At 39.6% G+C, this 27,929-nt stretch overlaps 1 protein-coding gene across 1 annotated transcript; it reads right to left on the reverse strand.

The window, feature by feature from the left end:
* On the reverse strand, window positions 1-26,887 carry bace2 (beta-secretase 2). Its single transcript, XM_056241639.1, has 9 exons — window positions 26,415-26,887; window positions 16,648-16,736; window positions 7,540-7,756; window positions 6,725-6,856; window positions 4,620-4,754; window positions 4,294-4,395; window positions 4,063-4,212; window positions 3,489-3,657; window positions 1-702 (listed from the first exon to the last, which is right to left on the reverse strand). The coding sequence occupies exons 1-9, from the start codon at window positions 26,691-26,693 to the stop codon at window positions 461-463; spliced, it is 1,515 nt and encodes a 504-aa protein (XP_056097614.1). The 5' UTR covers window positions 26,694-26,887; the 3' UTR covers window positions 1-460.
* Between the last annotated feature and the right edge of the window lie 1,042 nt (window positions 26,888-27,929).

Below are 27,929 nucleotides of genomic sequence, written 5' to 3' on the forward strand. Positions count from 1 at the left end.
ATTTCATTTTTGGCTGAAATATTCCTTTCAAAGCACTGCATCTAAAAGGAAACCAAAGCCTCTAGATGTGAACAGTACATAAACTTTACTTCATTGGACCACGAAACCATTGCTGATTTCCAGTAGCTTTAGTGACACAATTATATTGAAGACTAAGAATAAAAAGAGCAGCATACTTTGAAGTGAAGTACAGGGTAATGTTGATGCTCATATTTTGGCATTTATGATTACTATCAAAGTCACATGTATAATCATGACTACTCCATCGTTCAGTAGTTTTGTCCTGCTTGAAAAGTTCAATCTACCGTAAAAAGTGTCCAAATCCTGGCATCTTGACGAACCGGACTGTGATGTTTGGGGAAAGTCCCTCACCCAGAGCTCAGCTCAGTGCAGTGTGTTCGCCTGTTACCTGCCCTGAGTTCCCCTCAGCCCTGCTCTCGTCCTCCATCGACGCCTGACGTCACTTGATGCGATGGCGCACCAGCGAGGACTCGTCCGTGATCTCTCCGTCCCGGTGGCATCGGCAGGGCAGGATGAGCAGGATGAGGAGCACGATCAGGACCACTGCACATATGCCCATCAGAGCATATGCGATCACCCACATCATAGGCTCCCTAAGAGACACGCCACTGGTGCAGTCGGACGCCACGCCCTCGGCTAGGAACGGCCCGGCAATCTCTGCAAACGGTACGCCGCCGTTTTCTGTTTGGAGGACAGGAGAGGTATACAGAGAGAACCAGAACCAAGATGGCTGCAGTAACACACTAGTCCACTCACACAAACAATCCTGACGCCATTTGAACAGTTAATCCCAAAGTAGATTTGGGTTTCTACATGCACGTCAAGACAGTGGTTCCCAACCCTGGTCCTGAAGTACATTGTTTAAATTAATACGTTTTTAGCTAACTGTGATTTGTAGATGTACATTTCTGAAAGACAGTCAGCTCTGATAACAGATCTCTCTAAATTGTAATGTGGACTCGTGCATTTTCTGTAAAGCTGCTTTGAAACGATGTGTATTGTGAAAAGCGCTATAAAATAAATGTGAATTGAAAAGATATTAAGGTTTTTGAGGAAAACATTCCCAATTTTTCTCCATATAGTGACTTCAATGGTTATCAACGGGTTGAAGGTCCAAATGTGAGTTTCAGTGGAGCTTCAAAGATCTCTACACGATCCCAGCCGAGGAATAAGAGTCTTATCTAGCCAAAACATTGTTAATTTAAAAAAAAATACATCAACATTTATATGCTTTTTAACCACAAATGCTCGTCTTGCACTAGCTCTGGGATGCACCACACATTACGTAATCCCAATAGGATTTTATATTATTGCAGAAAATAAGCTCTGTGACCAACAAAAGCTTATGATTCTTACACGTTTTGTTCATCATGATAGTCTTCTTCAATTTAATTTTGAAGACTGAATACAATCTTCAGAAGAGGTAAATGTAGCTCTGCATCCCGATGAGTGATAAGAGACAACGAGGCTGTGAAAGCAGACCAGTGAGTAGATGTGGTTTCATGTTCAGGGTGATGTTGTTTGACTTTTTACATTTAAACATTTTTCAAATAAAATGTCAGCCACTGCAAGCGTTTTTGATCATTTTCACAAAACTTTCATGGCCGCCAGAATATTCTGTTGTATGAACGTCTGAACATGCAATATATCAAAAGAAAGAACAAACCCTCTGCTTGAACAGCTTCATGCGTTCTTATTACTGATGCAGCTACTCATGTAATTTATGTCATAGAATACAACGTGCAAATATCTTGGGCTTCTGTTCACCACAGACCTTCTGGACTCCAGGACAACTCATTTCTGGGTTGTGGCCTCTATGTGATCCCTGCAGCACTCAATATAAGCAAATATAGAAGGACTAAAATCAGCAGCATTAAAAGCCAATCCAAACACAAACTGAAAACTGATTTGCCTGCCGGATTGTCAAAGGATAAACTATTAACACATCACGGGGCACTAGATTAGACCCCTGCCCTACTTGCTCTTCAACACTTTAAAGGTGCAGTGTGTAAAATTTATGAGGATCTATTGTCAGAAATGCATTATAATACCTATGTTTTGAGTGGTGTATAAAGATTAGGGATGTAACGATTCACTCATCTCACGATGCGATACGATTCACGATACTGGTTTCACGATACGATTTTCTCACGATTTTTTTAACAAATGAGATTTAAGACAAAAGTGTCCCTTTTATTATTTCTCAGACAAAATGCTGCACATTTCTTTTTAATTTAAAATATATTTGTCAAATAATAAAACTACATTAAAAAAATTCCCTTCAAGGTTGTTTCAACTCAGTCTTTCTGTTTGTTTGGTCAAGAGGCTGGACACATTCGCACACTATGTAAAAGACTGTGTAAAATTAGTACCAAATTGACAGGGGTTTTACATTGTAATAAAGGCAAGATTCTAATTTTGTTATTTTTTGTATCATTACACTAGTAAAAGTAAAAAAACACATTTAGAGAAAGAGATAGTAAAATAAATACAACACCTGGTTGCCACGGAAACACTGATGCACCTTGTGATCTCCGTGGCTCTCGCAATTGTCGTATTAATGCCTTTTACATGAAAACGGAGGTGACTTGTGCTTCTCACGGTGGTGATTATTATTAGTCTACGGAAATTAAACGCGCCCTGCTGTTTACAACGTGTATCGCGATTCGTTTAACATTTCAACCGACTTGAATCGTCACACATTTTTATCGATTTTCAAGCGGTTGCGAGTGAATCGTTACATCCCTAATAAAGATCTAACAAAATGAACCATTATGTTTTTATAACCTTGAGCCATTTCTATCTACATACACCACAGGTCCCCTTACAAGTTAAGTCGCCATTTTGGAATACGCCAAGTTGTATTATTTTGCACATAGTGTCAATCTTCGTCTGCAAAGATGGATTTCCAGATGGAAGATGCTGATGCAGGAAAATTAAATAAAACGACTGTGAAGTTGCCTGTTTTCTGCTGGACAGGTAAGTTAGTCCAACTTTAGCAATGTAACGTTAATTGAAAACGGTTTGTTTGGTTTCTTTAGCTACATTCTCATAGTGAGAAGTAACGTTTTTCCCTTGTCAATGTTGAAAAACGTGTCACTGGATTGTAATTTCATGTAACAGGACAGTGTACCAATCAAGTGACCAATAATGCTTACTTTCAGAATTTGCATAAATAAAGTGTAATTTATTTGTTGGCATTGCTTCGCTACTGTGCTAACTAGCTAAAGTCAGCGAATAAGACACTGACACAATGTCTCAGACGACGACATGTCTGTCCTGTTTTGGCCACCGTAGCTTCTCCGAAAGGGAGCGGTGGGCTGACTGAACCGCTAGATGCCGCTAAAATCCACACACTGCACCTTTAAATTAAATAGTCCCGAAGCAGACAGCTGATCCTAAATGCAGCTGTGACACCCCTGGGCACACGTCTCCCAAACCCCAGTGTCTACTTGTGTCCCACCTACCTGCACATGTGCTAACAGCAAAGCCCACCCTCTTTTGTGCACGGTCAAAGATGACATAGAAGCCCTCCATCACAGTGGCTCCAATGACTAAGCCATTGGCTGAAGGGGAGACTCCGAACCGGAAACAGTCCAATGTCCCGTCAATATCTGTGACTGGCTGGACGTACAGCTGCAGAGAGAAAAACTGATGTCAAAAGACCTGCGAGCTATGTACAATCTCAGTTTCTGTTCGATTTAAGAAAATATGCAACAACATCACACCAAAAACCACAAAGTACATCATGGGTTTGGAGCCTAAGGGTCCTGTGTACAAGCAGGGGTGCCGTAACGGGACGATTCCCCCCACCATTGGGGACACATTGATTCAACAAACATTGAATTTTAAGACACTCTTCCTCAGACACAAACAGTCCACCCGTAAAGACAAAGGTTTGGTAAGAGATTGTCCCCAAAAAATACACTTCAGTTTTCATTAGAATTTTGTTATGTGCTCTAGTCATTTTTATTAGTCTTTGTTTTAAATATAACAAAGATGAAATGATTTGTATTCAGTTTCTCTAAGGATAGTCCTGACCTGTGGGTGGATGGTGATGCGAAAGGACTGGCTGGTGTTCGTCGCTCTGAGGTAGATTGAGAGTTTGGGGAAAAGCCTCCATGGTGATTCTCCTCTCATCCAACACGCAAGCTTAGTGCCGTCAAAAAATCCAGCAGAGAAATCCTCAATCTAGGAGAGCAGGAGAACCCCTTAAATACGCACAAAATGTGTTTCTGAGGTAAATAATTAGCCAAAAACGGAAGGTCGTACCAATGATGTTTGCATGATAGCCTCCACCACAGCACTAAACACATTTCCAGGAAGTCGCAGTAGAGTCGTCCCGCTATCCACAATGGCTTTATCCGAGTTGTACTGAACAAAATGACCAAAGGGAGAGAAAAACAAGATCACTAATTCTTATCGCTGCCGTATATTTGATCGAATGCTGTAGTTACTCCACTGGCAGCCATTAAAGGTACAATTTCAACTCGCCCTTGGCTCAATTCCAGTAATTATCAATGTGTTTTTCTAAAGGGATGGACTCGATTTTCTGGTTGAATTTCCTTTATTTTTTGGTGCTAGACTGTGTCATGTACCTCTTTGCAATCTAGGTTTAAATTTTGGTCTCCAACTTCAAGCTTCAAGACTTCCACTTGATAGTACCACTCTTCCAGGATTGGCGTGTACCAAACTGAACCCCGGTACAAGGTTGGCTCAACTCCTCCCATGATCTGAAACGCAACACAAAGACATAGAAGCATGTCATCTGAGGCATATCATCTTTCCTTTGTTTATAGTAAAAATCTTCCAAGATATTAAAGTCCCCCTGTGGTGAAAATCAAGCTTTTAAATGTTGTTTATATGTCTATGTGGTGCTTTTAATATGCTTTAAGACAAATCATGTGCAAATTCATAAGTCGACAGCATTGCTGAGTATTTTCTCCTTAAAACTGCAAAATAAAAAAGGAAAAAACTATTTTGACAGAAAAGCTATCATCTGAATCCCCAGGTTCTCTTTTTTTTTAAGTGTGGATCTACAGTATCTATTTCCTTATATTTAAGAATATTAGAAAAAGCAAAAGATTATGAAAATACATTCAAATGAAGATAATAAAAAAAGAAAACAGACTAGATCTGGCATTTGACTTCTGCAAATAGCATCTAATTAAGAGGCTAGTCAAATATTTCCAAAAGGCTTTGGACATTGTTCAGCGGTGGACACAGGACACACTCTTCCCATCTGCTCCTCTCTGCGGGACACGTGGCCGCCTCTTCTTCCAGCGCTCCCGTATTGCTAACAGAATGTGCTGGCAGCAGGGGGCTCTCTTTAGCTTAATTAGCTTCTCACTAACGAGACACGCCATCCTATAGGAGGCAGCGGAGGTGTGAGACACAGAGACGCACTGAGCTTATTATGTTTCTTGAGTAGCACTGAGAAGCCCAATCTCATCTGTCCTTGAGAGTGTAAACGGGTCTGATATATGAGAGCAGGAATCCTGAATGCTACTTACGGCACCAACTTGTATGATTAAAATCAATAATACCTGTTAATAACAATGTTCTCAAATGTTTTACCAGGGGCCACTTGTGATCAGGGTCTCTGATTTTGTAGACAATGGGCTCAAACTCTGGTCCACTCTTCAGATTTGTTCAAATAGTCCATAGAGACTGCTGCTTCTTGTTTGAATACGCTTTTCAGTCTAATATTGTGGTGCCGTATATAATGATATATTTCTAATAAACCTACACATCTTCTTGCAGTTCTTGGGCAGAATAAGCTGTACCGAACATTTTCTATCATTTAAAGTCCCCCTGTGGTGATAATCAAGTTATTAATGTTGTTTATATGTCTATGTGGTGTTTTTAATATGCTTTAAGACAAGCTATGTGTAAGTTCATAAGTCGACAGCATTGCTGAGTATTTTCTCCTTAAAACTGCAGTGAACCAAAGACAGTCTCAAAAACACGGTTTGAAATCGCTGGTGTTTCTGACGTCACAAACTACCTTGTAACCAATCAGATCAACGTGTGATCGTCAACCAGTGGATCTCTGAGCTGAGTGAGTGAGTGGAGGCGGGGCTCATTTGCATATACATAGAACCGCGTATACTAAGTGAGGCAAGGGTGTATAGAGTTGCATAAGGCATGAAGAAATAGTTTTCAAGTTAAAAAAAGTTTAAATATGTCATTTTAGTGATCAAAGATGAGTTTTAAGGGATAAAATTATTGACTACAGGGGGATTTTAACAATTTTAAAAACATTGTTGCTTAACTCAAAATGCTTTCCATCATATTAACATTAATAAGTTATCTAACACATTTTGTTTCCCTAATTTAGAAACATTACCAAAAGTGGTATGCTAATAAAAAAATAACATTTAATTTAAAAATAATTAAGTTATATAGTGATGGGCTGTTGGCTAAACAAAAACAGCTCTTGCCATAAGTATTTTTGTGATATTACCAAAGACAGTTACATTTATTTTATAGATGAAGTTATTTAAAGAATGTTTTGTGACTAAATTAATAAATATTAATAGAGATACTTAATATAGAAACTTATTTCATTTAAAAATTGAATCGTTTTCATGTTAACAAACAACAGTAGCGGTTCACTCCAAGTAGTTGGATTAGTTTTGTACAAATTTGGATTGTATATTTTTGCAGTTCAATGTAAGACGGCTTCAGGTTTGGTACACACCAAGCTGCCGCCCGCTGGGTCAGCTGTAGTGCTGGCTGAGACTCCTGCTCCGCACATCTGGAGAGAAAACACATCTGGAATCCCAGTCTGCCTCACAACAGAGTTGAAGAAGGGTTCCACCGACGGGTCGGGCTGAGAGGAGAAAAAGACAAAATATATGCTATTTAAGGAGCTCTTAGTACTTTCAGATCATATAATACTAATAGTCTAAATCCAAATGGTCCCACTTTACCTATAGTGTAAGTACACATTGGTACATAATATCTATAGCTGTAATATTTGTGTACCTACACATGTAACAACCCACAGAATGGTATGTGCAAATACAAATGTGTAACAGGACATTGGTAACAACAATTTTTTCACTTCAGTAAGTACACGTGTAACAGGAATTATTAACTACATTTTATAACAACAATATGCATTTACACAAGTTGTTAATATAAAGTGGGACCATCCATCAAAGAATACCAAGGTACCTACCTGTACATGTCAAAAAACCTGTCACACTGCTTTGAAACCAACACAAATATTATATTTGAAAAAACAAACTATTTACAATTATTAATTATTTTCTGACTCTGTCACAATAATAGCAAATATACAACTACCTTACTATTGTGTTCACTAGTAGAGTACATAAACCATTATCAAACTCAAAACACCATTGATGTTTGAGGATCTGAGCCACACCTTTGTGAACTTATCACGTAACAATAGCAGAGCACAATTAAACAGTTTGCACAAACTGCTAATGCTAACATAACACACCTTTTATAAATAAAACACCAATGTAACACCATCATGTGACTTACCCGAACCAGTAGAGGATAAGCAAGTCCAAGAATTCCCTGCCAGTTGATTCCAGGCAGAAAGAAGCCTTCTGAGGTGAGGATTGCAGCTATGTTGATGGTGATGGTACCATTGGGCCCTTTAGGAATGGTGATGCGGTCAGTTCCCAGTTCCCCCTCCCATTCTCCCTGAGTGTATTTTACTGCAACTGCTCTCCCAGTGCTCTGATATGTACTGGAACTGAGCAAACCATCATAACTTTGGTTTATCACTAATGCACTACAAACATAATTCACTAACAAACATTAAAAGACTGGAATTAATTAATGTAAGTTTTGTCTGGATGCATTGTTATAAAACAGTGTGATGTAGTTGTGAGGTGTTCTGATCTTACAGTGAACCGTATAGTAGTTTAGTACAGTGCTCTGTTATAGTAGTGTGTGATGTAGGGATGTGATCTTACAGTGCTCTGTTATAGTAGTGTGTGATGTAGGGATGCGATCTTACAGTTCTCTGTTATAGTAGTGTGTGATGTAGGGATGTGATCTTACAGTGCTCTGTTATAGTAGTGTGTGATGTAGGGATGTGATCTTACAGTGCTCTGTTATAGTAGTGTGTGATGTAGGGATGTGATCTTACAGTGCTCTGTTATAATAGTCTGTGATGTAGGGATGTGATCTTACAGTGCTCTCTTATAGTAGTGTGTGATGTAGGGATGTGATCTTACAGTGCTCTGTTATAGTAGTGTGTGATGTAGGGATGTGATCTTACAGTTCTCTGTTATAGTAGTGTGTGATGTAGGGATGTGATCTTACAGTGCTCTGTTATAGTAGTGTGTGATGTAGGGATGCGATCTTACAGTTCTCTGTTATAGTAGTATGTGATGTAGGGATGTGATCTTACAGTGCTCTGTTATAGTAGTCTGTGATGTAGGGATGTGATCTTACAGTGCTCTGTTATAGCAGTGTGTGATGTAGGGATGTGATCTTACAGTGCTCTGTTATAGTAGTGTGTGATGTAGGGATGTGATCTTACAGTGCTCTGTTATAGCAGTGTGTGATGTAGGGATGTGATCTTACAGTTCTCTGTTATAGTAGTCTGTGATGTAGGGATGTGATCTTACAGTGCTCTCTTATAGTAGTGTGTGATGTAGGGATGTGATCTTACAGTCCTCTGTTATAGTAGTGTGTGATGTAGGGATGTGATCTTACAGTGCTCTGTTATAGTAGTGTGTGATGTAGGGATGTGATCTTACATTTCTCTGTTATAGTAGTATGTGATGTAGGGATGTGATCTTACAGTGCTCTGTTATAGTAGTGTGTGATGTAGGGATGTGATCTTACAGTGCTCTGTTATAGTAGTGTGTGATGTAGGGATGTGATCTTACAGTGCTCTGTTATAGTAGTGTGTGATGTAGGGATGTGATCTTACAGTGCTCTCTTATAGTAGTGTGTGATGTAGGGATGTGATCTTACAGTGCTCTGTTATAGTAGTGTGTGATGTAGGGATGTGATCTTACAGTGCTCTGTTATAGTAGTGTGTGATGTAGGGATGTGATCTTACAGTTCTCTGTTATAGTAGTGTGTGATGTAGGGATGTGATCTTACAGTGCTCTGTTATAGTAGTCTGTGATGTGGGGATGTGATCTTACAGTGCTCTGTTATAGTAGTGTGTGATGTAGGGATGTGATCTTACAGTTCTCTGTTATAGTAGTATGTGATGTAGGGATGTGATCTTACAGTTCTCTGTTATAGCAGTGTGTGATGTAGGGATGTGATCTTACAGTGCTCTGTTATAGCAGTGTGTGATGTAGGGATGTGATCTTACAGTGCTCTGTTATAGCAGTGTGTGATGTAGGGATGTGATCTTACAGTTCTCTGTTATAGTAGTGTGTGATGTAGGGATGTGATCTTACAGTGCTCTGTTATAGTAGTGTGTGATGTAGGGATGCAATCTTACAGTGCTCTGTTATAGTAGTGTGTGATGTAGGGATGTGATCTTACAGTGCTCTGTTATAGTAGTGTGTGATGTAGGGATGCAATCTTACAGTGCTCTGTTATAGTAGTGTGTGATGTAGGGATGTGATCTTACAGTGCTCTGTTATAGTAGTGTGTGATGTAGGGATGTGATCTTACAGTTCTCTGTTATAGTAGTGTGTGATGTAGGGATGTGATCTTACAGTGCTCTCTTATAGTAGTGTGTGATGTAGGGATGTGATCTTACAGTGCTCTCTTATAGTAGTGTGTGATGTAGGGATGTGATCTTACAGTGCTCTGTTATAGTAGTGTGTGATGTAGGGATGCAATCTTACAGTGCTCTGTTATAGTAGTGTGTGATGTAGGGATGTGATCTTACAGTGCTCTGTTATAGTAGTGTGTGATGTAGGGATGTGATCTTACAGTTCTCTGTTATAGTAGTGTGTGATGTAGGGATGTGATCTTACAGTGCTCTCTTATAGTAGTGTGTGATGTAGGGATGTGATCTTACAGTGCTCTGTTATAGTAGTGTGTGATGTAGGGATGTGATCTTACAGTGCTCTCTTATAGTAGTGTGTGATGTAGGGATGTGATCTTACAGTGCTCTGTTATAGTAGTGTGTGATGTAGGGATGTGATCTTACAGTTCTCTGTTATAGTAGTGTGTGGTGTAGGGATGTGATCTTACAGTGCTCTGTTATAGTAGTGTGTGATGTAGGGATGTGATCTTCCAGTTCTCTGTTATAGTAGTGTGTGATGTAGGGATGTGATCTTACAGTGCTCTGTTATAGTAGTCTGTGATGTAGGGATGTGATCTTACAGTGCTCTGTTATAGTAGTGTGTGATGTAGGGATGTGATCTTACAGTTCTCTGTTATAGTAGTGTGTGATGTAGGGATGTGATCTTACAGTGCTCTGTTATAGTAGTCTGTGATGTAGGGATGTGATCTTACAGTGCTCTGTTATAGTAGTCTGTGATGTAGGGATGTGATCTTACAGTTCTCTGTTAAAGTAGTCGGTGATGTAGGGATGTGATCTTACAGTTCTCTGTTATAGTAGTCTGTGATGTAGGGATGTGATCTTACAGTGCTCTGTTATAGTAGTCTGTGATGTAGGGATGTGATCTTACAGTGCTCTGTTATAGTAGTGTGTGATGTAGGGATGTGATCTTACAGTGCTCTGTTATAGTAGTGTGTGATGTAGGGATGTGATCTTACAGTGCTCTGTTATAGCAGTGTGTGATGTAGGGATGTGATCTTACAGTGCTCTGTTATAGTAGTGTGTGATGTAGGGATGTGATCTTACAGTGCTCTGTTATAGTAGTCTGTGATGTAGGAATGTGATCTTACAGTGCTCTGTTATAGCAGTGTGTGATGTAGGGATGTGATCTTACAGTTCTCTGTTATAGCAGTGTGTGATGTAGGGATGTGATCTTACAGTGCTCTGTTATAGTAGTGTGTGATGTAGGGATGTGATCTTACAGTGCTCTCTTATAGTAGTCTGTGATGTAGGGATGTGATCTTACAGTTCTCTGTTATAGTAGTGTGTGATGTAGGGATGTGATCTTACAGTGCTCTGTTATAGTAGTCTGTGATGTGGGGATGTGATCTTACAGTGCTCTGTTATAGTAGTGTGTGATGTAGGGATGTGATCTTACAGTTCTCTGTTATAGTAGTGTGTGATGTAGGGATGTGATCTTACAGTGCTCTGTTATAGTAGTCTGTGATGTGGGGATGTGATCTTACAGTGCTCTGTTATAGTAGTGTGTGATGTAGGGATGTGATCTTACAGTTCTCTGTTATAGTAGTATGTGATGTAGGGATGTGATCTTACAGTTCTCTGTTATAGCAGTGTGTGATGTAGGGATGTGATCTTACAGTGCTCTGTTATAGCAGTGTGTGATGTAGGGATGTGATCTTACAGTGCTCTGTTATAGCAGTGTGTGATGTAGGGATGTGATCTTACAGTTCTCTGTTATAGTAGTGTGTGATGTAGGGATGTGATCTTACAGTGCTCTCTTATAGTAGTGTGTGATGTAGGGATGTGATCTTACAGTGCTCTGTTATAGTAGTGTGTGATGTAGGGATGTGATCTTACAGTTCTCTGTTATAGTAGTGTGTGGTGTAGGGATGTGATCATACAGTGCTCTGTTATAGTAGTGTGTGATGTAGGGATGTGATCTTCCAGTTCTCTGTTATAGTAGTGTGTGATGTAGGGATGTGATCTTACAGTGCTCTGTTATAGTAGTCTGTGATGTAGGGATGTGATCTTACAGTGCTCTGTTATAGTAGTGTGTGATGTAGGGATGTGATCTTACAGTTCTCTGTTATAGTAGTGTGTGATGTAGGGATGTGATCTTACAGTGCTCTGTTATAGTAGTCTGTGATGTAGGGATGTGATCTTACAGTGCTCTGTTATAGTAGTCTGTGATGTAGGGATGTGATCTTACAGTTCTCTGTTAAAGTAGTCGGTGATGTAGGGATGTGATCTTACAGTTCTCTGTTATAGTAGTCTGTGATGTAGGGATGTGATCTTACAGTGCTCTGTTATAGTAGTCTGTGATGTAGGGATGTGATCTTACAGTGCTCTGTTATAGTAGTGTGTGATGTAGGGATGTGATCTTACAGTGCTCTGTTATAGTAGTGTGTGATGTAGGGATGTGATCTTACAGTGCTCTGTTATAGCAGTGTGTGATGTAGGGATGTGATCTTACAGTGCTCTGTTATAGTAGTGTGTGATGTAGGGATGTGATCTTACAGTGCTCTGTTATAGTAGTCTGTGATGTAGGGATGTGATCTTACAGTGCTCTGTTATAGCAGTGTGTGATGTAGGGATGTGATCTTACAGTTCTCTGTTATAGCAGTGTGTGATGTAGGGATGTGATCTTACAGTGCTCTGTTATAGTAGTGTGTGATGTAGGGATGTGATCTTACAGTGCTCTCTTATAGTAGTCTGTGATGTAGGGATGTGATCTTACAGTTCTCTGTTATAGTAGTGTGTGATGTAGGGATGTGATCTTACAGTGCTCTGTTATAGTAGTCTGTGATGTGGGGATGTGATCTTACAGTGCTCTGTTATAGTAGTGTGTGATGTAGGGATGTGATCTTACAGTTCTCTGTTATAGTAGTGTGTGATGTAGGGATGTGATCTTACAGTGCTCTGTTATAGTAGTCTGTGATGTGGGGATGTGATCTTACAGTGCTCTGTTATAGTAGTGTGTGATGTAGGGATGTGATCTTACAGTTCTCTGTTATAGTAGTATGTGATGTAGGGATGTGATCTTACAGTTCTCTGTTATAGCAGTGTGTGATGTAGGGATGTGATCTTACAGTGCTCTGTTATAGCAGTGTGTGATGTAGGGATGTGATCTTACAGTGCTCTGTTATAGCAGTGTGTGATGTAGGGATGTGATCTTACAGTTCTCTGTTATAGTAGTGTGTGATGTAGGGATGTGATCTTACAGTGCTCTGTTATAGTAGTGTGTGATGTAGGGATGCAATCTTACAGTGCTCTGTTATAGTAGTGTGTGATGTAGGGATGTGATCTTACAGTGCTCTGTTATAGTAGTGTGTGATGTAGGGATGTGATCTTACAGTTCTCTGTTATAGTAGTGTGTGATGTAGGGATGTGATCTTACAGTTCTCTGTTATAGTAGTCTGTGATGTAGGGATGTGATCTTACAGTGCTCTGTTATAGTAGTCTGTGATGTAGGGATGTGATCTTACAGTGCTCTGTTATAGTAGTCTGTGATGTAGGGATGTGATCTTACAGTGCTCTGTTATAGTAGTGTGTGATGTAGGGATGTGATCTTACAGTGCTCTGTTATAGTAGTGTGTGATGTAGGGATGCAATCTTACAGTGCTCTGTTATAGTAGTGTGTGATGTAGGGATGTGATCTTACAGTGCTCTGTTATAGTAGTGTGTGATGTAGGGATGCAATCTTACAGTGCTCTGTTATAGTAGTGTGTGATGTAGGGATGTGATCTTACAGTGCTCTGTTATAGTAGTCTGTGATGTAGGGATGTGATCTTACAGTGCTCTGTTATAGTAGTGTGTGATGTAGGGATGTGATCTTACAGTGCTCTGTTATAGTAGTGTGTGATGTAGGGATGCAATCTTACAGTGCTCTGTTATAGTAGTGTGTGATGTAGGGATGTGATCTTACAGTGCTCTGTTATAGTAGTGTGTGATGTAGGAATGTGATCTTACAGTTCTCTGTTATAGTAGTGTGTGATGTAGGGATGTGATCTTACAGTGCTCTCTTATAGTAGTGTGTGATGTAGGGATGTGATCTTACAGTGCTCTCTTATAGTAGTGTGTGATGTAGGGATGTGATCTTACAGTGCTCTGTTATAGTAGTGTGTGATGTAGGGATGTGATCTTACAGTGCTCTGTTATAGTAGTGTGTGATGTAGGGATGCAATCTTACAGTGCTCTGTTATAGTAGTGTGTGATGTAGGGATGTGATCTTACAGTGCTCTGTTATAGTAGTGTGTGATGTAGGGATGTGATCTTACAGTTCTCTGTTATAGTAGTGTGTGATGTAGGGATGTGATCTTACAGTGCTCTCTTATAGTAGTGTGTGATGTAGGGATGTGATCTTACAGTGCTCTGTTATAGTAGTGTGTGATGTAGGGATGTGATCTTACAGTGCTCTCTTATAGTAGTGTGTGATGTAGGGATGTGATCTTACAGTGCTCTGTTATAGTAGTGTGTGATGTAGGGATGTGATCTTACAGTTCTCTGTTATAGTAGTGTGTGGTGTAGGGATGTGATCTTACAGTGCTCTGTTATAGTAGTGTCTGATGTAGGGATGTGATCTTACAGTTCTCTGTTATAGTAGTGTGTGATGTAGGGATGTGATCTTACAGTGCTCTGTTATAGTAGTCTGTGATGTAGGGATGTGATCTTACAGTGCTCTGTTATAGTAGTGTGTGATGTAGGGATGTGATCTTACAGTTCTCTGTTATAGTAGTGTGTGATGTAGGGATGTGATCTTACAGTGCTCTGTTATAGTAGTCTGTGATGTAGGGATGTGATCTTACAGTGCTCTGTTATAGTAGTCTGTGATGTAGGGATGTGATCTTACAGTTCTCTGTTATAGTAGTCGGTGATGTAGGGATGTGATCTTACAGTTCTCTGTTATAGTAGTCTGTGATGTAGGGATGTGATCTTACAGTGCTCTGTTATAGTAGTCTGTGATGTAGGGATGTGATCTTACAGTGCTCTGTTATAGTAGTGTGTGATGTAGGGATGTGATCTTACAGTGCTCTGTTATAGTAGTGTGTGATGTAGGGATGTGATCTTACAGTGCTCTGTTATAGCAGTGTGTGATGTAGGGATGTGATCTTACAGTGCTCTGTTATAGTAGTGTGTGATGTAGGGATGTGATCTTGCAGTGCTCTGTTATAGTAGTCTGTGATGTAGGGATGTGATCTTACAGTGCTCTGTTATAGCAGTGTGTGATGTAGGGATGTGATCTTACAGTTCTCTGTTATAGCAGTGTGTGATGTAGGGATGTGATCTTACAGTGCTCTGTTATAGTAGTGTGTGATGTAGGGATGTGATCTTACAGTGCTCTCTTATAGTAGTGTGTGATGTAGGGATGTGATCTTACAGTGCTCTGTTATAGGAGTGTGTGATGTAGGGATGTGATCTTACAGTTCTCTGTTATAGTAGTGTGTGATGTAGGGATGTGATCTTACAGTGCTCTCGTATAGTAGTCTGTGATGTAGGGATGTGATCTTACAGTGCTCTGTTATAGCAGTGTGTGATGTAGGGATGTGATCTTACAGTTCTCTGTTATAGTAGTGTGTGATGTAGGGATGTGATCTTACAGTTCTCTGTTATAGTAGTCTGTGATGTAGGGATGTGATCTTACAGTGCTCTGTTATAGTAGTCTGTGATGTAGGGATGTGATCTTACAGTGCTCTGTTATAGTAGTGTGTGATGTAGGGATGTGATCTTACAGTGCTCTGTTATAGTAGTGTGTGATGTAGGGATGTGATCTTACAGTGCTCTGTTATAGCAGTGTGTGATGTAGGGATGTGATCTTACAGTGCTCTGTTATAGTAGTGTGTGATGTAGGGATGTGATCTTACAGTGCTCTCTTATAGTAGTGTGTGATGTAGGGATGTGATCTTACAGTGCTCTGTTATAGCAGTGTGTGATGTAGGGATGTGATCTTACAGTTCTCTGTTATAGTAGTGTGTGATGTAGGGATGTGATCGTACAGTGCTCTCGTATAGTAGTCTGTGATGTAGGGATGTGATCTTACAGTGCTCTGTTATAGCAGTGTGTGATGTAGGGATGTGATCTTACAGTTCTCTGTTATAGTAGTGTGTGATGTAGGGATGTGATCTTACAGTGCTCTGTTATAGTAGTCTGTGATGTAGGGATGTGATCTTACAGTTCTCTGTTATAGTAGTGTGTGATGTGGGGATGTGATCTTACAGTGCTCTGTTATAGTAGTGTGTGATGTAGGGATGTGATCTTACAGTGCTATGTTATAGTAGTGTGTGATGTAGGGATGTGATCTTACAGTGCTCTGTTATAGTAGTGTGTGATGTAGGGATGTGATCTTACAGTGCTCTGTTATAGTAGTGTGTGATGTAGGGATGTGATCTTACAGTGCTCTGTTATAGTAGTCTGTGATGTAGGGATGTGATCTTACAGTTCTCTGTTATAGTAGTGTGTGATGTGGGGATGTGATCTTACAGTGCTCTGTTATAGTAGTGTGTGATGTAGGGATGTGATCTTACAGTGCTCTGTTATAGTAGTGTGTGATGTGGGGATGTGATCTTACAGTGCTCTGTTATAGTAGTGTGTGATGTAGGGATGTGATCTTACAGTGCTCTGTTATAGTAGTGTGTGATGTAGGGATGTGATCTTACAGTGCTCTGTTATAGTAGTGTGTGATGTAGGGATGTGATCTTACAGTGCTCTCTTATAGTAGTGTGTGATGTAGGGATGTGATCTTACAGTGCTCTGTTATAGTAGTGTGTGATGTAGGGATGTGATCTTACAGTGCTCTCTTATAGTAGTGTGTGTTGTAGGGATGTGATCTTACAGTGCTCTGTTATAGTAGTCTGTGATGTAGGGATGTGATCTTACAGTGCTCTCTTATAGTAGTCTGTGATGTAGGGATGTGATCTTACAGTGCTCTCTTATAGTAGTCTGTGATGTAGGGATGTGCTGCTGCAGCTACAGCAAAGTTGCTGCTTCCAGTATCAACCAGGATGTTCAGCTGCAATGACAGAAAACAATGATGTTACACTCATTTTTTATGCATTACTTGGTAATAATGACATTTCAGAGGAATACTCCATATTAAATATAACTTCTTATCATCTGTAACATGCTGTTGATTACCACAGAAAATAAACAACATCACTCGGCTAGTAAAGAACAGATAAAATGTAAATGTTTATCTTAAATGCAGTGTATGTCACTTTGGGTAAAAGTGCCTAAATGTAATGTAAAAGAAAAAAACAACAAACAAATGTACTTTTAATGGAATGTTTTTTTATTAAGCAGAAATGTCTACCTTCTTTTTGTTAAAAACTGTTGAGCTATAAACTCTAATTTATTTGTTTTTCAAGTGGGACTACTTTCCTAGCGATGTAATTATTGTGGGTGGAGTTATCTCCATGTGGAAAGCTCTTTAAGGATTGTAACATCACATCCCATATCATATGAGAGTTACCAGGTTCATCAAGAGCTTCAACAGCTTATACGCTCCTGGAAAGGTCTTCCACTAAATTTTGGAACATGCAGGGATATGCATATACTTGATACTGAATGTGTTAAGTGGGGTTCATGTCTGCTTTTTCGCAGGCAGTTCATGGGATTATTGCCATGCTGGAATAAAAAAGGGACCTTCCCTTCTGTTGTGTGAAGTCACACAGTTCTCTAGAATGCCATTGTATGGCGTAGCATTAAGATTTGTCCTAATTAACCAAACCCAATAATTAGAAGGGGGTCAATCCTTTTGGCCATATAGTGTTTAAATATATGGAAATAAATGTCTACAGTGGATATAAAAAGTCTACACACCCATTTTAACAACCAACAGCTGGTTTTGTTTTTGTGATGTAAAAAAATTATAAGTCATATCAGAACTTTTGCATGTTTAAAGTTTCATTTACTTTCATAGCGCACATTACTAGACTTGACTAGATCCGAGCAAGTTAATACATAGAAAAACAATTGTTTGTTGTGGTAATCTTTAATCAAAATCTGCAAATTTGCTTTCCACTCTGGATCAGTTTGACGGTTTGGGAAGAATATCCTTAACGACTCCCCTCCATCCATCAGTCTGCTATGAGCGAGGGATGGAGAGGAGGTGTGATTCCCTTCACCTTCACTAAATTCCCCAGTTCCAGCTGAAGAATAGCAGCCCCGAAGCATGATGCTGCCATCACCATGCCTCACCGTTTGTATGGTGTTCTTTTGCACCAAACATAACTTGTACAATTTCAGCCAAAAAGTTCAATCTTGGTCTCAGACAACACCACATTTTTCCTCATTGTTTTGGAAAAGTGGATATATATATTTGCAAAGATTAGCTGGGCTTGGATACGGATTTGTCACATGTAAAGAGCAAGCAGTACTTGCCAGAAAGAGCTGAAACTCTTTTAATGTTGCAGTAGGCCTCTTGACAGCCTCCCTGGCAAGTTTTCTCTTTGTCTTCTCATCAGTTTTAGAAGGACACCCTGTTCTTGACAATATCCCTGTTGTGCCATACTTTCCCCACTTGTTCCTGACTGACTTCACTTTGTTCCATGGTATATCTAATCCCTCACGTGAGTCATACCTTTCAACAATGAGATCCCGTTGATCCGAGTTATTCCTATGTTCTTTGTGGCCCATGACTCTTATAGTGGCATGCAACCAGGTAGATGTCAGAAAAATCTTATAAGAACAGTTGAGGTTTATTTTGAGTCACAAAACAGGAGTGTACTTTCACATGAGCTTGATGATTAGTTCATTCTGAACACAGCTACATACCCAATTATAAAAGGGTGTGCACACTTATGCAGTTAGGTTATTAGGGGCCAAGCACTGAAAGTGCGGAGGCACATCTTGAAATCGTTGGCGTTCTTATTATTCTTCCGCTTCTTCCGTATGGAAGTCTATAGCAGCCCATAGAACCGCTTGCGGGAAAGTTATGAAATTTGGCACACTGATAGAGGACAGTCTAAACAGTCACCATAGCAAATTTGGAGTCTCTAAATCAATCCCTCTAGCGCCACCAACTGTCCAAAGTTTCACTCATGTTTATGCTAATAACTTTTGAACCATAAGGGCTAGAAACAAAAAGCCGTTTCGAATGCACCATATGACGTAATTTTCTGTCATGTAAATCTTTCCGCCATTTCGATTTTTTTTTAAAACCTACTTTTTCGAACTCGTCCTAGACGGTTGCTCCGATTTTCACGAAAATTTAACCAGATCATCTTCAGACCATACCATGCCGACAAAAAGTTAAAGAATTCAAGTTGATTCATCAAACCGTTCTTGAATACCGCGCAAACTAATTTTAATCAGCGCTTGCAAAAACAGACAAAAGGTTGTATCTCCGCAATGCTTTGTCGTTTTCAGACCAAACTTGGTACATGTCATCACAAGCAAGACCTGAGGCAATAAGCTGCATTTCGGCACAGCGCCACCTACTAGTCCAGATATACGAAAAATGGCTATTTTTGCTTATAACTTCTGAACGGTTTGTCCAAAAATCATAAACGTGGTCTCGTTAGATTCAGGACATCATGTCGAGTCGACTAATATCCAACTTTTCCATGTCGACCATTTTAGGAGTTGGCCATTTTTAATTTTGTATCAAAATGCTGTGTTTTATGAACGCATGAATGTATCGTTACGAAACTCGGTATGGGTCATCAGTACGATGCCCTGAAGGAGCCTGAGAGAAACTTCTAACCAGCGCCACCTAGTGGTAACATTTATTTTTCAAATGCTTATAACTCTGGGTGTGGTTGACTTATTTTCACGGGAGTCATCTCCTTAGATTCCCGAATCCTTGCTGAGTTCAACGATACCAAACATGCTAGGTTTTGTCTTACGGCTTGTGTAGTGTTGTGATTTAGCGTTTAAAAAACATTTGCAAATATCCCGTTAGATCGATCGAGACGAAATCACCGTCAGAAGTTTGGAAACATAGGTCGTTAGCCATAAACTAATGCCCAAATGATAAAATATTAATAGTAAGTGAAGTGGCAAGAAAAGGCAAACAAAGTCAGGTGTGGGGAATTTATGTGTTTATACATATAAATGTATAACTCCAAAATGAAATAAGATATTGTCACCAAATTTGACACACACATGTATGGGCTCACTCTGAGGACACATTAAAAAAATGGTAGGATTGTGCCTCTTGTTGGCGCTATAATAGAACAAAACATGAAATTGCCATTGACATCAATACAGTATGATATAAAATGCTATACTTAATGAATGCATTGGTGTAACTTTACGAAACTCAATATGTGCCATCAGCACCATGCCCTGAAGGTACTCAAAAGTTTTCGAGACAGTGTCACCTTTTGGTCAAAAGTTATAATGAAATTTCCAAAAATGCTAATAAATTTTAAATAAATTAGCCTTTTGCAATGAAACTGGTATTAATAGATCTCTTGGGTCAGGCCGAGAACATAGATACCGAGTTTGCCGTATTTGACCAAACTTCCTGTCCGGCATCTTGATTTTCATTCGAAACCTACTTATTCAAACTCGTCCTAGACCGTTTGTCCGATTTTCACCAAAATCTAATTGTAATTATCGTATCATCTCCTGACCGTGCTGACTAAAAGCTATGGATTTTGTATTGATAGACAAAACAGTTTTCATATACAGCAGCAAAGTTGAAGTATGATGACAAAATGACTATTCAGGCTTTATCTCTGCAATGCCTTGACATATTGACAGCAAACTTTGTATGTGTCATTGTCACCACACTCTGACCACATCACATCAATTTTGTAATTGTGCCACCTATTGGTCGAAAGTGATAAACCGTGAAATCATATTAATAGTGACTGTATATATGATTAATCAGCCATTTTGCCTAAAATCATCTTAAAATGTCTTTAATTGCTCATTGTTGTGGTTGGTCAGAAACTTTCAGCCATGTTGGCATGTCTTATCGTCTTCTTTGCGCTTGGCCCCGGTAATTGCTGCTTGCAGCTATATTTTGAAGTTGTTGTTTTTTCCTGAAATGTGTGACTGGTTTTCAGTGGCATTGCACAGGTTGTAATTTTTACATTTAAGGTGCAAAAGTTCTGACAAGATTTATTTCTAGATCATAAAATCCAGGGGATTTACAGAGGTGTGTTGTCTTTCAACAGTAGATCCACTGTCTTTGTAGTCAGCCATAATAATGTAGCATCTTTGAATTATCTTTATTTGGGAGCCTTTCTCAGCTAATATAGTTATTACTAGTGATTAGTTTGATTAATTACTATATCACACAATTCATTTGACCAAAGTTTTTAATCAATTGATAATCCCAAATCTGATGTCACCAAGTAAAAATATTTTAGTAGTTTATCAGAATTAACATTATAAGAGTTTCTGGTAATATTGGATATGCGTAATATATATTTTTTTTTAAAAATGTAGGCATAAACTTATAACAATAATATTAAATATGACATTATATCAGAATGGTTTTCTGTCTAAGCAACAAAAATAAACTAATGATTGATTTGAGTAGTCTAGATTACAAATGAGTCTTCCTTCCTTCCTTCCTTCCTTCCTTCCTTCCTTCCTTCCTTCCTTCCTTCCTTCCTTCCTTCCTTCCTTCCTTCCTTCCTTCCTTCCTTCCTTCCTTCCTTCCTTCCTTCCTTCCTTCCTTCCTTCCTTCCTTCCTTCCTTCCTTCCTTCCTTCCTTCCTTCCTTCCTTCCTTCCTTCCTTCCTTCCTTCCTTCCTTCCTTCCTTCCTTCCTTCCTTCCTTCCTTTCTTCCTTCCTTCCTTCACAAATTGAAAATAATCACAAATTTTCAGAGTGCCGAAAGCTGTCCAAACAACTATCTTGTATTGTTTTAGTTTATATTAAATCTTTGTGCCTCAAATGTCAACCACCTAAAAACCATCAAACCCTGCTGGCATAGAGCCCTCCAATTTAGCCTCTCCACACATGTTTCTGTTTGCCAGACGCTTGCGAGGCGGTCACAGCAGTTGGAATAATGTTGTTGGAGCGCTGGTTCAACGAGGGGGAACTAATGAGATAACAGAGCTGTGCCATCTCACCCAGTTGCCAAAGAGGCCATTATGGGCATTCCTCATCGTTAACGCCATCATAATATACACACAGATCTGCTCCACTGCACTGATCCTAACAGCTTATTTAAAAACACTTAAACTCTTAAACCTAGGAACACATTTTAATGCAGTGTTTGAATTAAACATTATGGGAAATCTTCAATTGTTATTAAGTAATGATTTTTAGATCTATTCAAAGGAGGAGGACAAAGTGAGAATGAAAGGCCCCGGCTATGTTTGAAATACAATACGTCTGTACTACATACTGTCTACTGTAATATGGAAAATAATACACATACTTTAGTATGAAAAAAACAGCTATGTCCTAAATGACGCACTATATACACAATATACGCACTATGTACCTAACCGTGTAGTGTATGATTTGATATGGTTATTTTGTCATTCAACATTAGAGTCTGATAGCCACTCCCCTCCGCTTCCCTTGACATATCTTGTCAGTGCCAATGTTTTGTCACAAGATGCACATTAGTACACATAGTTTCACATTAATAAGTAAACTGATAAGAACAAGCATTGGCCAATAATGTGTCTGCTTTGTATTTGCTTAGTAAAGTACAGAAATAGAATGAATACGTTTTTTTTTTCTGAGCATAGCCTCTGTTTGTGCAGGGTGTGAAAGAAATTCAAGAGGAACAATCCTCTTATTGTGTTTAACTAGTTCTTCTAAGTAAGCAGAAACTTTATCAGAGTTGCCCTTTATTGTGTGTAATTCCTCATTCCTTACCAGCTTTAACTCAAGACGATTATCAAGGACAAATTTTCAGGCAAACAGCACAAAGTGCAACCGTTGTTTCCTACCCAGTTTCGATCACGGTTGCAATCACATTCTTCGGTGGAGAGATAAATACAATAACAATAGTTTAATACTTAATACTACTTACAATAATACTTTCAGTATTAACAGTGGTGCTTGCCTTACAACTAATAAGTCTGGAGGATACATTAAAGGCCCACTGAAGTGCTTTGGATCGCGCAGTTTTGTTTGATGCGTTGACGCAATTTCCACTGAAACAGGAAGCTAAGGCGGGACATATTGAATGGCTCCGCCCCCTTTTCAAACAGCCAATAGCGTTTAGTTTACCTCACAGACTGCAAGTCGTACTTGACAGCCCCATGGAAGCGAATCCGAGCGCTGATGATACGCTGGATTCAATAGTAGAGCTGTGAATACATTTTAGCCATTTCATTCTTAACCAACGTACAGTTGGAAAACAGAATAAAACTCGAGCGTTTGAGCAACCGAACACACATCTCCAACCCATATTGCTCTGTGACGTGTCAGCGGTCGCTTTGGCCAGGTGGTATTTATAGCAGAGGGGGCGGAGCTTTAGATTCTAGAGAGCATTTGATTGGACAGAAGATGTGATGAGGAGCTGGAGTCCGCGGTGATGTCATAAAATCCCGTGATCCGTTTTAAGCCTAGTTCACACTACATGATTTTAAGCCCGATTTGCAAATCGTTGAGCTCGCCGACAGGTCATGGTGTTATCGCGTGCAAATCGCGGGGGATTAGCGGGCGATGAACGCTCGCCAATCTGTTAGTATGAAAGAGCCAACAACGCATCAAAGACGCCTCGCAGACGCGTCGCCGAGCCCAGAAAAATATCTAGCATGCTAGATATCCAGAGCTGTCGCACGACTCAACCTCACGTGATGTCATGAGCTACAGCCAATCAGAGCAAGGCATGTTCGCGTGTTGTGTTCTTCTTCGCTGGGTATTGGCGCGCGTGCTGTTTCGCGTCATTTCCGTTTCGTTTTATCGCGTGATTTTTCGTGACAAAACGTGGTTTGTAGACAAGATAGAATCGTTGGGTGAAAGAGTTGTTGTCAACTCGTGTAGTGCGTTACCTCCTGTTGCGGATCAATCACGTTGTGTCGTGTGGTGTGAACTAGCTCAACAACTTGAACACTCCTGATTTCACAGAGAGCAAGTCATGTAGTGTGAACCGCAGAGTTCAGCCCGACGTTTTAAAAGCATGTAGTGTGAACTAGGCTTATAGCGGAAGTGAGAGACTGTACGTTTTGAATGCTTGTATCTCCTAAATGTGAATGTTGTCATTGTTTTGGAACACACCAGCTTATTCATAACCTTAAGGCTAACACATTCATAAAAGCTAAAATTTTGATTTCAGGGGGTCTTTAAGGACAACTTCCTCACTATGGCAATGTTCCCGTCATGACTACTGGCTTCTTTCGGTCAACATTAAGTGTGTCCGCAGCAGGGCCCTGGCACACACACACACACTCCCGCTGGTTCCAGGAACCGGGCCCCTTCCCTGCGCTCCTCCTCTCTGCGCTCCCATGGCTCCTCTACTGGTGAAGCGGGCTCTAATCACCCCTATCGAGGTGGCTTAGCTAATTGGCAGGCGCTCTGTCACTGGGAACGCATCTGCTACCTGTTTGTACCAATTAGCAGATGTGAGCCACTCCAGTCCGACGCCTCCGCACATGCGACAGATTCCGCAATTAGTGGCTCGTTTAGAAAGAGCGCCTCAATTAACATGAGTACCCTTAATTACATATTCGCAGAGATCCTGGCCTCTCGCAGTTCACCTCACTCATTCGTTTGTGATGAGATGAGAGAATAAACATGATGTTCAATGACACTGGAGATTTCATTACAATATTTCCAGAGAGACACACTGCGTGAAGGATTTATGATCACTTACAGTCAAGCTTCATTTTTTCTGAAGAGAGAGGAATGCAATTACATTTATAGTAGAAAATGCTTCTACCTGAAAACAAAAATTTAATGCATCAATTTTTAAACAATTTAAGTAGTGGTGCTTTGCCGGTTGAACTCCGCATTCTTAGGGTTAGAGATTTTACAAACCTAAATTGAAAATTCATTTCGATATTTTTGGAAGGCATAAAGACATTAAAAAAATTGTCAGGTTTGAAGATGAAGAATGAAATCGTTTTTTTTGTGGTTTGGCATAATCTTTCATTATTATTCCTTTTAAACTTTTTTACAAAACTGTGTTAATATTTGAAAAAACTGAATCATGTGGTGTACCCAACATGCAGAGAAAAAAGGAAAAACATTCTCTTAAAATAATAATTTGACCTCAAATATCACAAAGCAATATACAATATGCAAAACGGCATTTAGTGTAACTTCTAAAATGTAATGATATTTCTGAATTAATAATTTGTGATATTCTAAAAACACTTTACTACCTTTTTAAAAAAGATCACCAATATGAACATTTTGGCCGATACAGATAACCGATAATTCTTTATATTTGAAAGCTGATATCCGATACATTGGCCGATATATCTAAATCCAAATTTTTATACAATTTTGAGAGCCTGGGTACAAAAACTAAAGTCTCACTTTTAAAAGCCATGCCCCAAACACACAATTATAATGTTCTCATTATAATTTTATGTCGCCTATATGACAGACTTGCACTGCACATGTTGCACTGAACTGTGTGTGTGTGTGTGTGTGTGTGTGTGTGTGCGTGTGTGTGCTTTAATTATGAATCATCCCAAAACAAATTAATCACATTACGGTCCAAATTTGTCCAGATCTCATATTTCAAAATACAATATAATTTAGCAAAGAATCAAATGTATTGAACGATTAAAATAGTCAGGTTTGAAAACGAGGCTGTGAGGGGCAGACGGTAAAGTCCGGTCACTTAAAACCTTCCACCATCTACACAATCAACACATCTAATATTAACCAAACACTGTTGATCAGAAAGAGAAATGGACAATTGCGACTGGTCATAAAGCCTGTAGAGACACATGCATCTCCTCCAGGCCCTAATCTGAGTCAGCTGCTCTGATGGAGGGGCCCGCTGTCATGTGAACCCATGTGAGTTGGCTCTTACTTATTCTCAGCACAAAGATCAAGGGGTCTTTGGTCTCCCTCCTGCGCCCAAGGCGTCTCATAGAGACTTTCACATCACATGCTTCTTGAACTGATTTGCTCTTAAAGGCTGAAACACTGCTCTGAGATCAGCCTGGCCTGCAGTACCCCATCTAATCTGATGTTTTTGAAGCACAGTAACAGCTAACCAGAGATCAGCCGAGTTTTGAACGAGACCGTGAAGGGCCAAACCATATGACAACGGTTGAAAACACATCCCTACAAATATCTGAAATGTCATTTCATTAGATAATAAAATATCACAGCATGCTTCTGCTTTTCTCAGAAGTAACTTCACTTTTCTTTTGCAATGTCTTTTACCTGTCCCAAGTTGTTTTTAAGTGGACGAATGATGTCAGTTCCTCTCAGAGTAACCACAGGTGCAGTTCATCACAACTATGGTCATTTTCCACAAGTGTTTGACCTCCAGAAAGTGTCAAAACACTGTGTGCCCTAGTTTTGAACAGCATATGTCAAATGTAACGCATCTCTTGTTGTGAAACGTGTGTGCTTGTGCTATCCTTCTTTCAAATAAATAATGGTTGGTTTGATATCTTGCTCGTGCGACTTAAATGTCTACATACTTTTGAAGGGGGTATGACAGAGTAGGCTATCTAGTAAAAGTTACAATGCAAAACATATCCCGCAGGGTTTTAACTGGAGTGGACACTGAAATGTTTTGACACTTCATAAGGAAAACATGAAAAAGATTGAGGTTTCAAAATGTGTAGGCTACATACCGTTTGTCCCGGAGTCCCAATGACCATCTCCATGTAATATCCCCTACCAGAGTCTCCTTTTAAATTATTGATCATGTCCAGAAAGTTGACGATGCCCGCTGGGTCTGACGCCAGGGACAGTCCGCTCCCCACTGCGCCTTCATTCTGTCGCAAAGGCCGGAGGTCCAGCTGCACAGACGGGTCGAAATTCCCAGCAAATATTTTCAAAGGTATTTTAAACAATGAATGGGACGTCCAGAAGGAGAGAGAAAGTATCAGGAGACCGTAGTAGAGCCGCATCTCGCCAAACTTCACCCTGACAGACACTCAGCTTTGCTTCAAAGTGCAGAACTCTGTCATTGACGGCTGAAGTTCCATTCTGATTATTAGTTATGGGAATAATCTTCGGCAGAGAGTGTGTGAACCAGACAGATGCCGCGGGGATATATGGTATGTGTGTGTAATGTGTTCAATTGATAACTTCCTGAAAGAGCACATGACGGATATGACGAGCGTTCGCAAACATTCCAGCGTTTAAACAGGGCCAGAGGCTATGGAGAGGGAAACACTATAGTAGCCTATACTGGGCTGTGTCTCAAAAGTTAGTGTACTGTCTGCCTAGGCAGCATTATGGACGGCCCGGCCGGGCTGATAGGCTGATAAGTTGAAAGTCAGTATAGGGGGGAAATCTTTTGGGGAGTAAATTGAATCTTGCTGTGTTCAGTCTAACGAAAAAATAAGTAGGACTACCATATTGATGATAACTATTTGTGTTTTCTGAAGGAATATCTATCTATCTATCTATCTATCTATCTATCTATCTATCTATCTATCTATCTATCTATCTATCTGTCTATCTGTCTGTCTGTCTGTCTGTCTGTCTGTCTGTCTGTCTGTCTGTCTGTCTATCTATCTATCTATCTATCTATCTATCTATCTATCTATCTATCTATCTATCTATCTATCTATCTATCTATCTATCTATCTATCTATCTATCTATCTATCTATCTATCTATCTATCTTTTGATATAGGAACTAAAACAATGACATTCATTCATAACCTTTTTGTGGACCCTTGTGTACACGTCTTTTATATATATTTACATTAAAGCAAATACAATGCACATCAAAAATGCAGTTTCTCATTTCTTTGAACAAGTTGCGTGTGCTTTGGTACATCCATGCAAATGATTACGTACAATTCTCTGCTGTTTCCTACATTATCAATTGTTTATGTCATGTTGATCAAAATGTATTATAATGGTTGAATAATCTCACCCCCCACAACATTTAGGCATTAGTTCATAGCATAAGTTACAGTAAGTCTTTACATGCAAAACGGTTGAACAAGCTGTCATAATCAAGCATATTTATACATTTCACAGCTATGCAGTGCTGTCTTTTCCTTTCTGTATTGCAATGACATGGTCTGTCAACAAATTACAGTAGCTACAAACAGTAAAAGCGTAAATGTGAATCTTGTCCAGTCTCTTGCAATCAAACTCCCACTAGGTGTGTAAGCTACAATTTACAAT

This window comes from Rhinichthys klamathensis, unplaced genomic scaffold (genome assembly GCF_029890125.1).
Source record: "Rhinichthys klamathensis goyatoka isolate OS25496 unplaced genomic scaffold, OSU_Roscu_1.1 h1tg000657l_1, whole genome shotgun sequence".
Classification (NCBI taxonomy): Eukaryota; Metazoa; Chordata; class Actinopteri; order Cypriniformes; family Leuciscidae; genus Rhinichthys; species Rhinichthys klamathensis.

Bases quoted from the DNA above. Each gene is read 5' to 3' on its own strand.
- bace2 (XM_056241639.1), bottom strand. From the start codon at position 26,693: ATGCGGCTCTACTACGGTCTCCTGATACTTTCTCTCTCCTTCTGGACG. The intron at 4,755-6,724 runs GTGTGTACCAAA...GTTGCGTTTCAG, and splicing joins ACCCAGCGGGCGGCAGCTTG to ATCATGGGAGGAGTTGAGCC. The intron at 4,396-4,619 runs GTACATGACACA...CATTTTGTTCAG, and splicing joins TAAACCTAGATTGCAAAGAG to TACAACTCGGATAAAGCCAT.